At 42.7% G+C, this 12247-nt stretch overlaps 2 protein-coding genes across 4 annotated transcripts in view; both read left to right on the top strand.

Annotated features, from left to right (window-relative positions):
* Positions 1 to 12247, top strand: part of LOC106867594 (dol-P-Man:Man(7)GlcNAc(2)-PP-Dol alpha-1,6-mannosyltransferase) — a 98633-nt gene that overhangs the window by 38298 nt on the left and 48088 nt on the right. The gene's annotated exons all lie outside the window — the stretch shown is intronic.
* Positions 4768 to 5295, top strand: LOC149135125 (uncharacterized). Its single transcript, XM_089353469.1, has one exon. The coding sequence runs from the start codon at positions 4768 to 4770 to the stop codon at positions 5293 to 5295; it is 528 nt and encodes a 175-aa protein (XP_089209595.1).

The following is a 12247-nucleotide window of genomic DNA, read 5'->3' as shown; positions in this document are numbered from 1 at the left end:
GTTTTATGGATTTTATTCGTTATTAGGAGTTATTTTGACTGAAAAAATGACGCAGTAACCTAACTAATTGTATTTAGAATATTAATTCTGATTCTTTAATCCAAGAAATTTGGAATTGTGTAAATGTATGAATTTTAAACATACACACACACACACACAGAGAAAATCTGCCTTTTATAGATAAGATTACTTGAAGCCTTTGACGAAATAGAGGGGGACATAGCTTCACACGATGTAGAAGACAACTGGAGGTTTCTACGGGACAACCTACTCAGGGCCACTGACCAGATCTGTGAATGGTGCAAAGTCCTCTCTTGACCAAAAATAACGTGGTGGTGGAACAATGTTGTTGACATGGCTACTAGACAAAAGAAACAGGCTTGGAAGAACGGAATTGTATCAGACTGCCAGAAGAGAGGCTAGGCCAGACGGGAAGCGGATGAGAAAAAAATTGCCAATGTTCTGTGCCATGAGGACCAAAGACTTGAGGTATTTCGTGTTGCAAGACAGTGTGTGAGAGAGAATCGTGATGTCGTGGGAGAGAAATGTGTTCACATAGATGATGGTACACTTGCACTAAATGAGGCTGCAAAGAAAGAGGTTTGGAGACGCCACTACAAAAGATTACTCAATAAAGAGAATGAATGGGAGAAAGAGAGTCTGCCGTATGTCGACATAACAGAGGGACCAGCTATCCGAGTTGACAGTACCATGGTAGTTAAAGCAATTAAGAGTATGAAGACAGGGAAAGCCCTGGGCCCATCAGGAATCACTGCAGAGATGCTCAAAATATCTGGCAGTGTCGGCTATAGCCTAGTCACCCGTATTGTTAACCAGGTGATACACGAAAGAGTCATACCCAATGACTGGTGTAGCAGCACCATAGTCAACTGCTACAAAGGTAAAGGTGACATTTCAGTTACAAATAATTACAGAGGTATCAAGTTGTTAGATCAGGTAATGAAAGTCACGGAGAGGGTCATAGCCCAACTAATTAGGGAGCGAGTCAGTTTAGATGAGATGCAGTTTGGGTTCGTGCCATGGAAAAGCACCACTGATGCTATATTTCTGGTAAGACAGCTGCAGGAGAAATACCTAGCCAAGGATAATCCTCTGTACCTGGCTTTCGTTGACATGGAGAAAGCCTTTGACAGGGTCCCCCGATCCCTTATCTGGTGATCAATGAGGAAACTAGCGATAGAAGAATGGTTAGTGAGAGCTGTGCGAGCCATGTACAGAAATGCTGTCAGTAAGGTGAGGGTTGGCAATGAGTACAGTGAAGAATTCTGGGTAGAGGTGGGGGTCCACCAAGGTTCTGTCTTCAGCCCCCTCCTATTTATCATAGTCCTCCAGGTAATAACACAGGAATTCAAGACAGGGTGCCCCTGGGAGCTCCTCCTGGCACTAATTGCTGAGTCACTATCAGAACGAGAAGTTTCAGGTGTGGAAGCAAGGACTAGAATTGAAGGGCCTTAGAGTGAACCTAGCTAAAACCAAAGTCCTAATAAGTAGGAAGGTAGACAAAACACAAACACTTTCAGGTAGATAGCCCTGCTCGATCTGTAGAAAAGGCGTAGGTAGAAACTCTATCAGATGTACCCAGTGCAAGCTATGGATACAAGAAGTACAGCAATATCAAAGGAAGACTAACTAGCAAGATAGTTTTTGTATGTGGCAGATGTTCAAGTGCAATAAACACTGAAAATGTGCAGGAAACAACTGCTGACACATTCCAGGGAGAAAAACTAGAGGTAGTTGATAGCTTCCGCTATCTGGGTAACCAAGTTTGTAGCAGGGGGGGGGGGTGCACTGAAAGTGTAGCTGCTAGAATAAGAATAGCCTGGGTAAAGTTCAGAGAGCTCTTACCTCTGCTGGTGACAATGGGCCTCTCACTCAGAGTAAAAGGCAGACTGTATGACGCATGTGTACAAACAACCATGCTACATGGCAGTGAAACATGGGCTGTGACTGCTGAGGACATGCGTAAGCTCGCAAGAAACGAAGCCAGTATGCTCCGATGGATGTGTAATGTCAGTGTGCATACTCGACAGAGTGTAAGTATCTTGAGATAAAAGCTGAACATAAGAAGCATCAGTTGTGGTGTGCAAGAGAGACGATTGCGCTGGTATGGACATGTGGTGAGAATGGATGAGGATAGCTGTGTGAAAAAGTGCCACACCCTAGCAGTTGAGGGAACCTGTGGAAGAGGTAGACCCAGGAAGACTTGGGATGAGGTGGTGAAGCATGACCTTCGAACTTTAGGCCTCACCGAGGCAGTGACTAGTGACCTGGACCTAAGGAAATATGCAGTTCATGAGAAGACCCAGCAAGCCAAGTGAAAGCATAATCTGTGGCCTCTACCGGAAGTGTAGCCAGCTCACTTATTCATATCTTTACTTCATTGGACACTAAAAACTCTGCTTGTGAAGACCTGTTGAGGCAAGTAAATTTGAAATCGAAATCGAACCAAATTCGACGACTGGCACCCATGCCAACCTCTCCTTCATTGGACACTAAACTCTGCTTACGAAGACCTGTTGGGGCAAGTGAAATCGAAATAGTAATTGAACCATATTCGATGACTGGCACCTGTGCCAGTGGAGCACTAACAGCACTGTCCGAGCATGATCATTGCTAGAGCAGCTGTCTGGCTTCCGTGCTAGTGGCCCGTAAATAGCACCATTTGAGCGTGATCGTTACTAGCGTTGCCTTATTGGCACTTGTGCCAGTGGCACGTTAGAAAATCATTCGAGTGAGGTCGTTGCCAGTGTCGCTGGACTGGCTCCTGTGCAGGTGGCATGTAAAAAACACCATTTTGCGCGTGGCTGTTGCCTGTACCGTGTGACTGGCCCCTGTGCCGGTTGCACGTAAAAGCACCCACTACACTCTTGGAGTGGTTGGCGTTAGGAAGGGCATCAAGCTGTAGAAACTCTGCCAAATCAGATTGGAGCCTGGTGCAGTCATCCGGTTCACCAGTCCTCAGTCAAATCGTCCAACCCATACTAGCATGGAAAGTGGATGTTAAACGATGATGATGATGATGATACAAATACCTGTCAGTCTTTCCCAAATATGATCAACAGTCAAACACTTCTTCACTACAAACTGTGAGTTTCTTGAAAATCTTTCTTAAAACACATTTACTTACTACCAAATGTATATATACACTCAATACACATTAATACATACATACATACATACAAACATACATACAAATACACACATACATAAATGCAATTGACAAACTTGTATTCCCTACAAACTGAGTTTTTGGAAAATTTTTTCTCACACATTTACTTACTACCATATATACACACACACAGAATACACACTCATACATACATACGTACAAATACACACTCATACATGCATACGTACAAATACACACATACATACAAATAAACACATACATACAAATAAACATACATACAAATACCTGTCAGTCTTTTCCAAATATGATCGACAGTTAAACATTTATTCCCTACAAAGTGTGAGTTTCCTGAAAATCATTTTTAAAACACATTTACTTACTTACATATATATACACACAGAATACACACTAATACATACATACATACAAATACACACATACACAGAAATACATACATACTAATACCTGTCAGTTTATTTATTTATTTGCTCTTTCTTATCACCTCTTCCCCCTTCAATTTTACGCATACTTTCCAAGACAATTTCTCTGAACTTTCACCCTTTCTTTCAGACATTCAATGTCACCGAAAAAGAGAAGTTGCCTCAGTTGCCATACCGTGTCAGCACTGGCGCTAAAGGTGATTAGAGCAAACGAGTCCTCCAACTAAACTGCTTTTACACTTTCACCGAGCGCCTGACGTGCAGTGCAATTTGTCCATTATCATTTGCAAATGTGCTCTACGTTGCAGTGGAACAGTCGACAGTGAGAAGCTGCCCGCGGTGTGACGAGTACCAACAGCCATTACTGGCACCTATGGGCTTTCAAGTATGAGCCAAACTTTAATTACTCCATCTGCGCAGACATAAATATAGGGGAAATGTGCTTCAATTGCCAATTCTGCAATGCTAAAAAGTGGGCTGGGGAGAAACCTGGAATGTGCTGCTTAAATGGTAAGGTCAGCTTGCTCCCTCTTCCAGAACCGCCACAGCCTTTGAAGGAACTACTTACTGTTTCTACCACAAGGTCATCAAAATTCCTTCAAATCATCAGAAATTACAATTGTGTGTTTCAGATGACTTCTTTTGGGGCTAATGTTGTCACAGACAGTGGTTGGATGCCTACTTTCAAGGTCCAGGGACAGGTGTACCATCTTATTGGGTCGCTCCAGCCACTACAAAATTGCAAGCCTTCGTTCCTCCAAATTTACTTCATTTCCAACTACTGTAGGCAACTTGCTGTGCGGTACGGCATTATTGCACCACCTGCAAACACTGATGCTGATACTTTTGACAGGGACGTTCTACTCTGCAAAACATGCTTCATGAACACAACAGCTATATTTGCAGTTTCAAATACGCCTTGCAAACAGCCCCTTCACCAAACTTCACCATTGTCATCGATGCTGACAAAAGACCTTCTGGGGAGCACGCACGCCATTATAACACTCCTTCATGCAATGAAGTGGCTGTACTTCTCCATGGTGAACAGCACAATAAGCAAGACATACTTATTCATAGCTGTTACAGTTGTCTTCAACTAGAGCTGATACAGTACGTGCATGTCTGACGTCATCCACATTGTGGCCCCTGGTGGAGACTCTCAAACTTAACACTAACATGTGTGCTCATATGCGAGGTGATATAGCTTCAGCAGAGTTTTCTAACACCCTCCTTGCACTTGGCGAAGGCAAAACTCCCTGCGACAAAAAGGGTAATGTTGCCATCAATTCACTTGGTACCATTGTTAATACGCCTTCTGATCTCACGGATGCAGTATTCCCAGATCTCCAAGCAAATTATCAGAATATGGATTGGATTGGCCAAAAGGCTATTCTGGCCCCGAAGAATAAATCTGTTAATCATATTAATGATCAAATGCTAATACTCATTCCTGGGGATTGCTATATATATAAGTCTATCAATAGAACTCTTAACCCCGAGGACGTCATCAACTATCCAATAGAGGTACTAAATTCCTTTCAGCCCCCTGGACTACCCCCACACATTCTGAAACTTAAACTTGGTGCCTCTATAATGCTCATTCAAAATTTGGTTCTGCCGAAACAATGCAATAGGACACGTTTGATTATTAAGTCCTTATCTTCTGATCTAATTGAGGCCACAATAATCACAGGGTGCAGTTGAGGCAATGTTGCGCTCATACTGAGGATGCATCTTTTCCCATCAGGAACAGACTACCTTTCACATTTTGGAGGTCCCAGTTTCCAGTCAGGCCATGCTTCGCAATGTCAATTAACAAAGCACAGGGACAAATGCTGTCTGTCGCGGGAATACATTTGGGGGAGCCGTGTTTCTCTCATGGTCAGCTTTACGTTGGCTGCTCGCATGTGGGCAGCAAGAGTGATGCTTTCGCATTCATTCTACAAGGAAAAACAAAAGACATTGTGTATTAGGAGGTTTTATTGGATTACTTCGCTTCCTAATTTTAACTTTTTTTAATTAAAAAAAATTTTTGCCTTTCCGTCAGTAATTTCTAAGTAGGTGTAGGTTAATATTCATTGCAGTGCACTTGACACTCCCAACCATCAGCTGTAAAAAGGCTGATTCTCGTGGCGTTACAAAGCTTCATTACAAATCAGACCCTGCTCAAAAATCAGCTGTTCTTCCTCACCAGCCCCCATTCAGCGGGCATCGGAGGACCATGGACACGTTACTATTTCACTTCCATACGACTCTCAAACGGTCAACAATGCTTTTATGACAACATTTACATTTTTAGGTGGTTCCCTGCAATTACTTCACACTTCACCAACACCTGGCCTCCATTCAGCTCTATTTCCCTCCCTTTGTCAGCACAGCAGCCTCTTCTTCTATATCCGACGTACATGAAACATCTCCCCCCTTCCATCTTCTCTCTCAACATTACAGTTTACATCAGCGGCAACAGGATCACGACATACAATTTCAAAACCAAGCAACATATCATTTTATACAACAACAAATGTAATCATAACGACGATCAATGAAACAAATGGATACAATTAATTACATGAAGTAACTATCTCTTACATGCCATTACAATTTACATCAAATAACAAGACTTCAAAAGTCGATAAAACTAAATACATACATCCTCTCTCTCACCATTATATTTTACACCATTACATTTTACAACAAATACAAAATATTCAAAAGTAACAGGTCATTTTACACAACATCTCCATGACAGAGGTGTTGTGATTCATCTATTCAGCACCACTACACTCTTGTCAGTCTGACATATGGTGAGTAGATGCTATTGTTGTATATTTTCAAACTTACCCATATTTACTTACCAATGATTAATCCCCCTCTTTCCTCCATAGGGCATCTGTTCTGTTTTCACAGAGCATGAAGTTTTGTAACAGCACATCCACTGCTGTTGGTGGAAAAGGAACACGCCGTATTCACCTGCGAATGTTTTGCACACTCTTACATGACTACCTACCAAATTGTTACAATTGTAAGAACAATAATACAGCCTTTTCAGGGCCACCTCACATTCTATTGTTACCCCTTCTTAGAGTGTTGCAATGCTCTTTGTAAGGCTTTCTATTCAGTTGCAAATCGATTGGTTGGGTGTTAACTTATATCAATCTTTGCCTCAATAATCATAATTGAGTAGAATCATTAACAGTACTTTAAAGCAATTAAACCCCGAGCAACACTGGGCACTTTTGCTAGTTCTAAATAAAAACTGACTCTCCGGCAGACACTCTAGCCAAATCGACTACATCCTCGCCAGAAATAGGGAAAGAGGGCGGCTTATAAATGCCAAAACCTACCCTGGCGAAGAATGTACCCCACAACATAGATTAGTAGTTAGCGACTTTGGGATTAAGGCAAAATGGGTACCCAGAATTAGACAGGCTTGGAGAAGAAGGGTGTGGAAGCTTAAAGACCCTGCAAACGGACAGAGACTTAGAGACAAGTTACTTGAAGCATTTAACGAAATAGAAGGGGATATAGCATCATACAACGTGGAAGACAATTGGAGATTTCTGCGGGACAACCTGTTGAAAGCCACCGACCAGATTTGTGGGTGGTGTAAGGTCCCCTCCCAACCCAGAGTAACGTGGTGGTGGAACAAGGAGGTAGACAGGGCTATTAGACAAAAGAAACAAGCTTGGAAGGACTGGAAGAACGGTGGTAGCAGGGAATTGTACCAATGTGCCAGAAGGGAGGCTAGGCGACAGGTTTATTTAGCCAGAGGGGAAGCAGATAAGGAAAGATTTGCCAATGTTCTGCGCCGTGAGGACCAAAGACTCGAGGTATTTCGTGTTGCAAGACAGTGTAGGAGAGAGAATAGTGATGTTGTAGGAGAGAAATGTGTTCGCATGGATGATGGTACGCTTGCATTAAATGAGGATGCAAAGAAAGAGGTCTGGAGATGCCACTACGATAGATTGCTTAATAAAGAGAATGAATGGGAGAAAGAGAGCCTGCCTTATGTCGACCCAATAGAGGGACCAGCTATCCGAGTTGATAGTACCAGGGTAGATAAAGCAATTAAGAGTATGAAGACCGGGAAAGCCCCCGGCCCATCAGGAATCACTGCAGAGATGCTCAAAATATCTGGCAGTGTTGGCTATAGCCTAGTCACCCGTATTACGAACCAGGTGATACACGAAGGAGTCATACCCTATGACTGGTGTAGCAGCATCATAGTCAACTGCTACAAAGGTAAAGGGGACGCTTTAGATACAAATAATTACAGAGGCATCAAGCTGTTAGATCAGGTTATGAAAGTTACAGAGAGGGTCATAGCCCAACTAATTAGGGAGCGAATCAATTTAGATGAGATGCAGTTTGGGTTCGTGCCAGGTAAAAGCACTACTGATGCCTTATTTCTAGTGAGACAGTTGCAAGAGAAATACCTAGCTAAGGATAAACCTCTGTACCTGGCTTTCATTGACATGGAGAAAGCCTTTGACAGGGTCCCCCGATCCCTTATCTGGTGGTCAATGAGGAAACTTGGGATAGAAGAATGGTTAGTGAGAGCTGTGCGAGCCATGTACAGAGATGCTGCCAGTAAGGTGAGGGTTGGAAATGAGTACAGCAATGAATTCCGGGTAGAGGTAGGGGTCCACCAAGGTTCCGTCCTCAGCCCCCTATTATTTACCATAGTCCTCCAGGCAATCACAGAGGAGTTCAAGACAGGTTGCCCCTGGGAGCTCCTCTATGCTGATGACCTTGCCCTAATTGCGGAGTCACTATCAGAACTAGAGGAGAAGTTTCAGGTGTGGAAGCAAGGTCTAGAATTGAAGGGCCTTAGAGTCAACCTAGCTAAAACCAAAATCCTAATAAGTAGGAAGGTAGATAAAACACAAACCCCTTCAGGTAGATGGCCCTGCTCAGTATGTAGAAAAGGAGTAGGTAGTAACTCTATAAGATGTACCCGGTGCAAGCTATGGACACATAAGAGGTGCAGCAACATCAAAGGCAGGTTAACTAGCAAGTTAGTTTTTGTTTGTGGCAGATGTTCAGGTGCAATAAAGACTGCAAACAAACAGGAAACAACTTCTATCTCATTCCAGGGTGAAAAACTAGAGGTAGTCGATAGCTTCCGCTATCTGGGCGACCAAGTTAGTAGTGGGGGTGGGTGCGCTGAAAGTGTAGCTGCTAGAATAAGAATAGCCTGGGCAAAGTTTAGAGAGCTCTTACCCCTGCTGGCGACAAAGGGACTCTCACTCAGAGTAAAAGGCAGACTGTATGACGCATGCGTACGAACAACCATGCTACATGGCAGTGAAACATGGGCTGTAACTGCTGAGGACATACGTAAGCTCGCAAGGAATGAAGCCAGTATGCTCCGTTGGATGTGTAATGTCAATGTGAATACCCGTCAGAGTGTAAGTATCTTGAGAGAAAAGCTGAACATTAGAAGCATCAGTTGTGGCGTGCAAGAGAGACGATTGCGCTGGTATGGACATGTGGTGAGAATGGAGGAGGATAGCTGCGTGAAAAAGTGCCACACCCTAACAGTTGAGGGAACGCGTGGAAGAGGTAGGCCCAGGAAGACCTGGGCTGAGGTGGTGAGGCAAGACCTTCGTACATTGGGCCTCACCGAGGCGATGACTACGGACCGAGACCTTTGGAAATGGGCTGTGCGTGAGAAGACCCGGCAAGCCAAGTAAGATCTTTGCCAGTGCCCCTGGACTGGTTCTTGTGCGGGTGGCACATGAGATGCACCATTTTGAGCGTGGCCGTTGCCAGTACCGCCTGACTGGCTCCTGTAGGATTTTCGAGCGAGATCGTTGCCAGTGCCCCTGGACTGGCTTGTGCGGGTGGCACATAAAAGACACCATTTCGAGCGTGGCCGTTTTCGTGCGGGTGACACGTAAAAGCACCCACTACACTCTCTGAGTGGTTGGCGTTAGGAAGGGCATCCAGCTGTAGAAACTCTGCCAAATCAGACTGGAGCCTGGTGTTGCCATCCGGTTTCACCAGTCCTCAGTCAAATCGTCCAACCCATGCTAGCATGGAAAGCGGACGTTAAACGATGATGATGATGATGATGATGATGATGATGATTGATACATGTATACACATATACATATCCAGCACATGCAACTGAAGAAGTATTTAATTAAAATAGCTGTCTATGTATGTGGTGCATTCCAGAAGCTTTGGGACTTCTTTTCGGAGAGGGAGTTATAAATGTCCTAGATTATTGTAATTTTAGTATCTCATTACTATACATCTAATAAACTGACCTGCTGTCATTTGTAATTCTTGATTGAAGGAGATAGCTGTAAATTCATTTTAAACACATCCTACTAAACACTGCTTATCACAGCTGACTTGTTTGCAGAATGTAGTTTGGAGATGAAGACAATTCGGAAGTTCACTATGCAATAAAGTTTTGTGTTAAACTGGGCAAAAATGCTAAAGACTTATGAAATGCTCCAGACTGCTTATAGATTAACTTGTCTGAGCTGAGCATCTATTTTTTGTTGGCACAAGAGGCTAGGCAAAGCAAGTCCCCTGGGAAGTTCATGGTGGTCTCCTTTTTTGACAGCAAGAACATCATTTACATCCACTAGTTTCCCTCTGACTAAATGGTCAACAAAGAATACTTTAGGGGTGGTTCATGAAGAGATTTTGACACAAATGGTCAGAGCCCTTCCACTTGTATCAGTGGCACCTGCACCAGGACAATGCACCCATCTACAATTGACAGAGATGAGCATCAAAACTGTCACTCACCCTCCCTACAATCCAGACCTTGTTCTCTGTGACTTTTGGTTGTTCCTCAAGCTGAAGGAGAACCTAAGAGGCAGTCATTTTGAAGACATTGAGAAGATGAAACTGTGACAAGAGTTCTGGACACCTTCACTTTGGAGGACTTCTATGGGGTCTTCACAAAGGTACTGGAGCACTACAAGTGCACTGAAATCAGGATCCTACTTTGAAATTAATAACTCATTTTCATGTATCAAACCTTCTGACCCTAAAACTGTAACCGTAACACTAACCATAATCCTAACCCTAACCCTAAACCCTAACCCTAAAACCCGAACCCTAACACCCTAGTGAAAATCGTGCGGGTGTTAATCTGAAAAATTACCCACATTTCTAATGAAGTTCACTGATTTTGCAATGTGTTGTCTTGTCAGTCAAACTAGAGCGTTTGATCCGGTGGCAAAAATTTTTAAAAATTAGTCTAATAGGTGTAAAACAACTTGCTGGGAACGAATATGAAGAAAAAAACGTGCGCTCGCGAACGGGGGGAGGGTGGGGAGAGGGCTTGGAACATTCACATCGTGAATGTTCCGAGATGCCTCACCAGAGCCAAGAAACAAAAAAAAAATAGTGTAACAGATGTAAAACGACTTGCTCTGAACGAATATGAAAAAATGCGCTCTAGCGAAAGGTGGGGTGGGGCGAGGACTCGGAACATTCACATTGTCAGTCCATCTATTACACTATTTTTCTTTTGTTTTAGAGGGAGAGAAGAAGAGAGAGAGAGAGAGGGGGAGAAAGGAATAGAAAACGGGAGCAATGAAGAGAGAGAAAGAGAGGAAGGGAGAACGGAAGACAGTTATAAAATAGCAATGCATGCGCATGTTTATATAAGTAACACACAGAAACTAAATCTTATATCTATAATGTTGATGTGTTTATGTGTATGTTGTTGTCACAGATCACGTATGTGTGGTTGTGTGTGTTTTTACGTTTCTGTTATGAAAAATATGTTAGAGGTAGAGGGATAGAAGAAAAGTATTAAATGAGAGAGAGATAGAAGTAAGAGTGAAAAGGACTTAAAGTTAATCTATGACTTTGTATGTATCACTTTCTCTCTTTCTCTCCCCCTCTCTCTCTGTCTCTCTCTTTTACTCTTACTCTCTATATTATATGTTGAGTGCGTGATTGATGTGTAAGAACACCGGTACAGGTAGAAGGGAAGAAATATAAAAGTTGCTAGAAACAACAGCCAAATCTCCCTTAAATCACACAAAGTAAACGGAATTTAAAAAATCTAATTACTGCACTGGAAGGTTCACATCAAGAAAATTCCATTGATGTAAAAATTTTAATGAAAACGTGGAAAATGTGGATTTCTATAAACTTTTAAAAAGGCTTCACACAGATCCACCACTTCACCTTTATTATATACTAGCAGTATAACCCGACCTTGTCCGGGTGTGACTTATTACGCCATCTACGATGAGTCTTGCTAGGTGAAAATCAACTAAAAAAGAAAGCCTTACAACGAAAAAACCCTAATGATGTAAATATGTTCATAATTCAAAAGACGATGAAATTATTAGGGAAAGTCTGAAGGCTGTTTTGCATAACATTATTAAGCGTACGTAAATTTCATCTGTCTAATTGGCTATAGAAATGCTTGTGCAAAACAACTTTTTGCGCTGCCCTGATTATACATAGCAGGGTAATCGCTTTTAGCAGGAGGTAGGACGGCAATTTGTGATGAAGCAATTGCTGGCGATCTGTTGCTACACAGTTCTGCCAGAATTCTATCAGATTGGGCAGAAGATGTTGATGCACCATTTTGCATTATGTTCAAAGTAGCTTCTGGAATGTGTTGAATTGCTGCAGTCTGCTGCTGTCATTTTAAACTGGTTGCTTTCTT

Source organism: Octopus bimaculoides, chromosome 6 (assembly GCF_046866305.1).
Source record: "Octopus bimaculoides isolate indiv1 chromosome 6, ASM4686630v1, whole genome shotgun sequence".
In the NCBI taxonomy this organism is placed as follows: Eukaryota; Metazoa; Mollusca; class Cephalopoda; order Octopoda; family Octopodidae; genus Octopus; species Octopus bimaculoides.
The sequence above is the reverse complement of the archived record's forward strand: the minus strand, read 5'-3'. Positions and strand labels throughout refer to the sequence as shown.

Bases quoted from the DNA above. Each gene is read 5' to 3' on its own strand.
- LOC149135125 (XM_089353469.1), top strand. From the start codon at position 4,768: ATGTGTGCTCATATGCGAGGTGATATAGCTTCAGCAGAGTTTTCTAAC.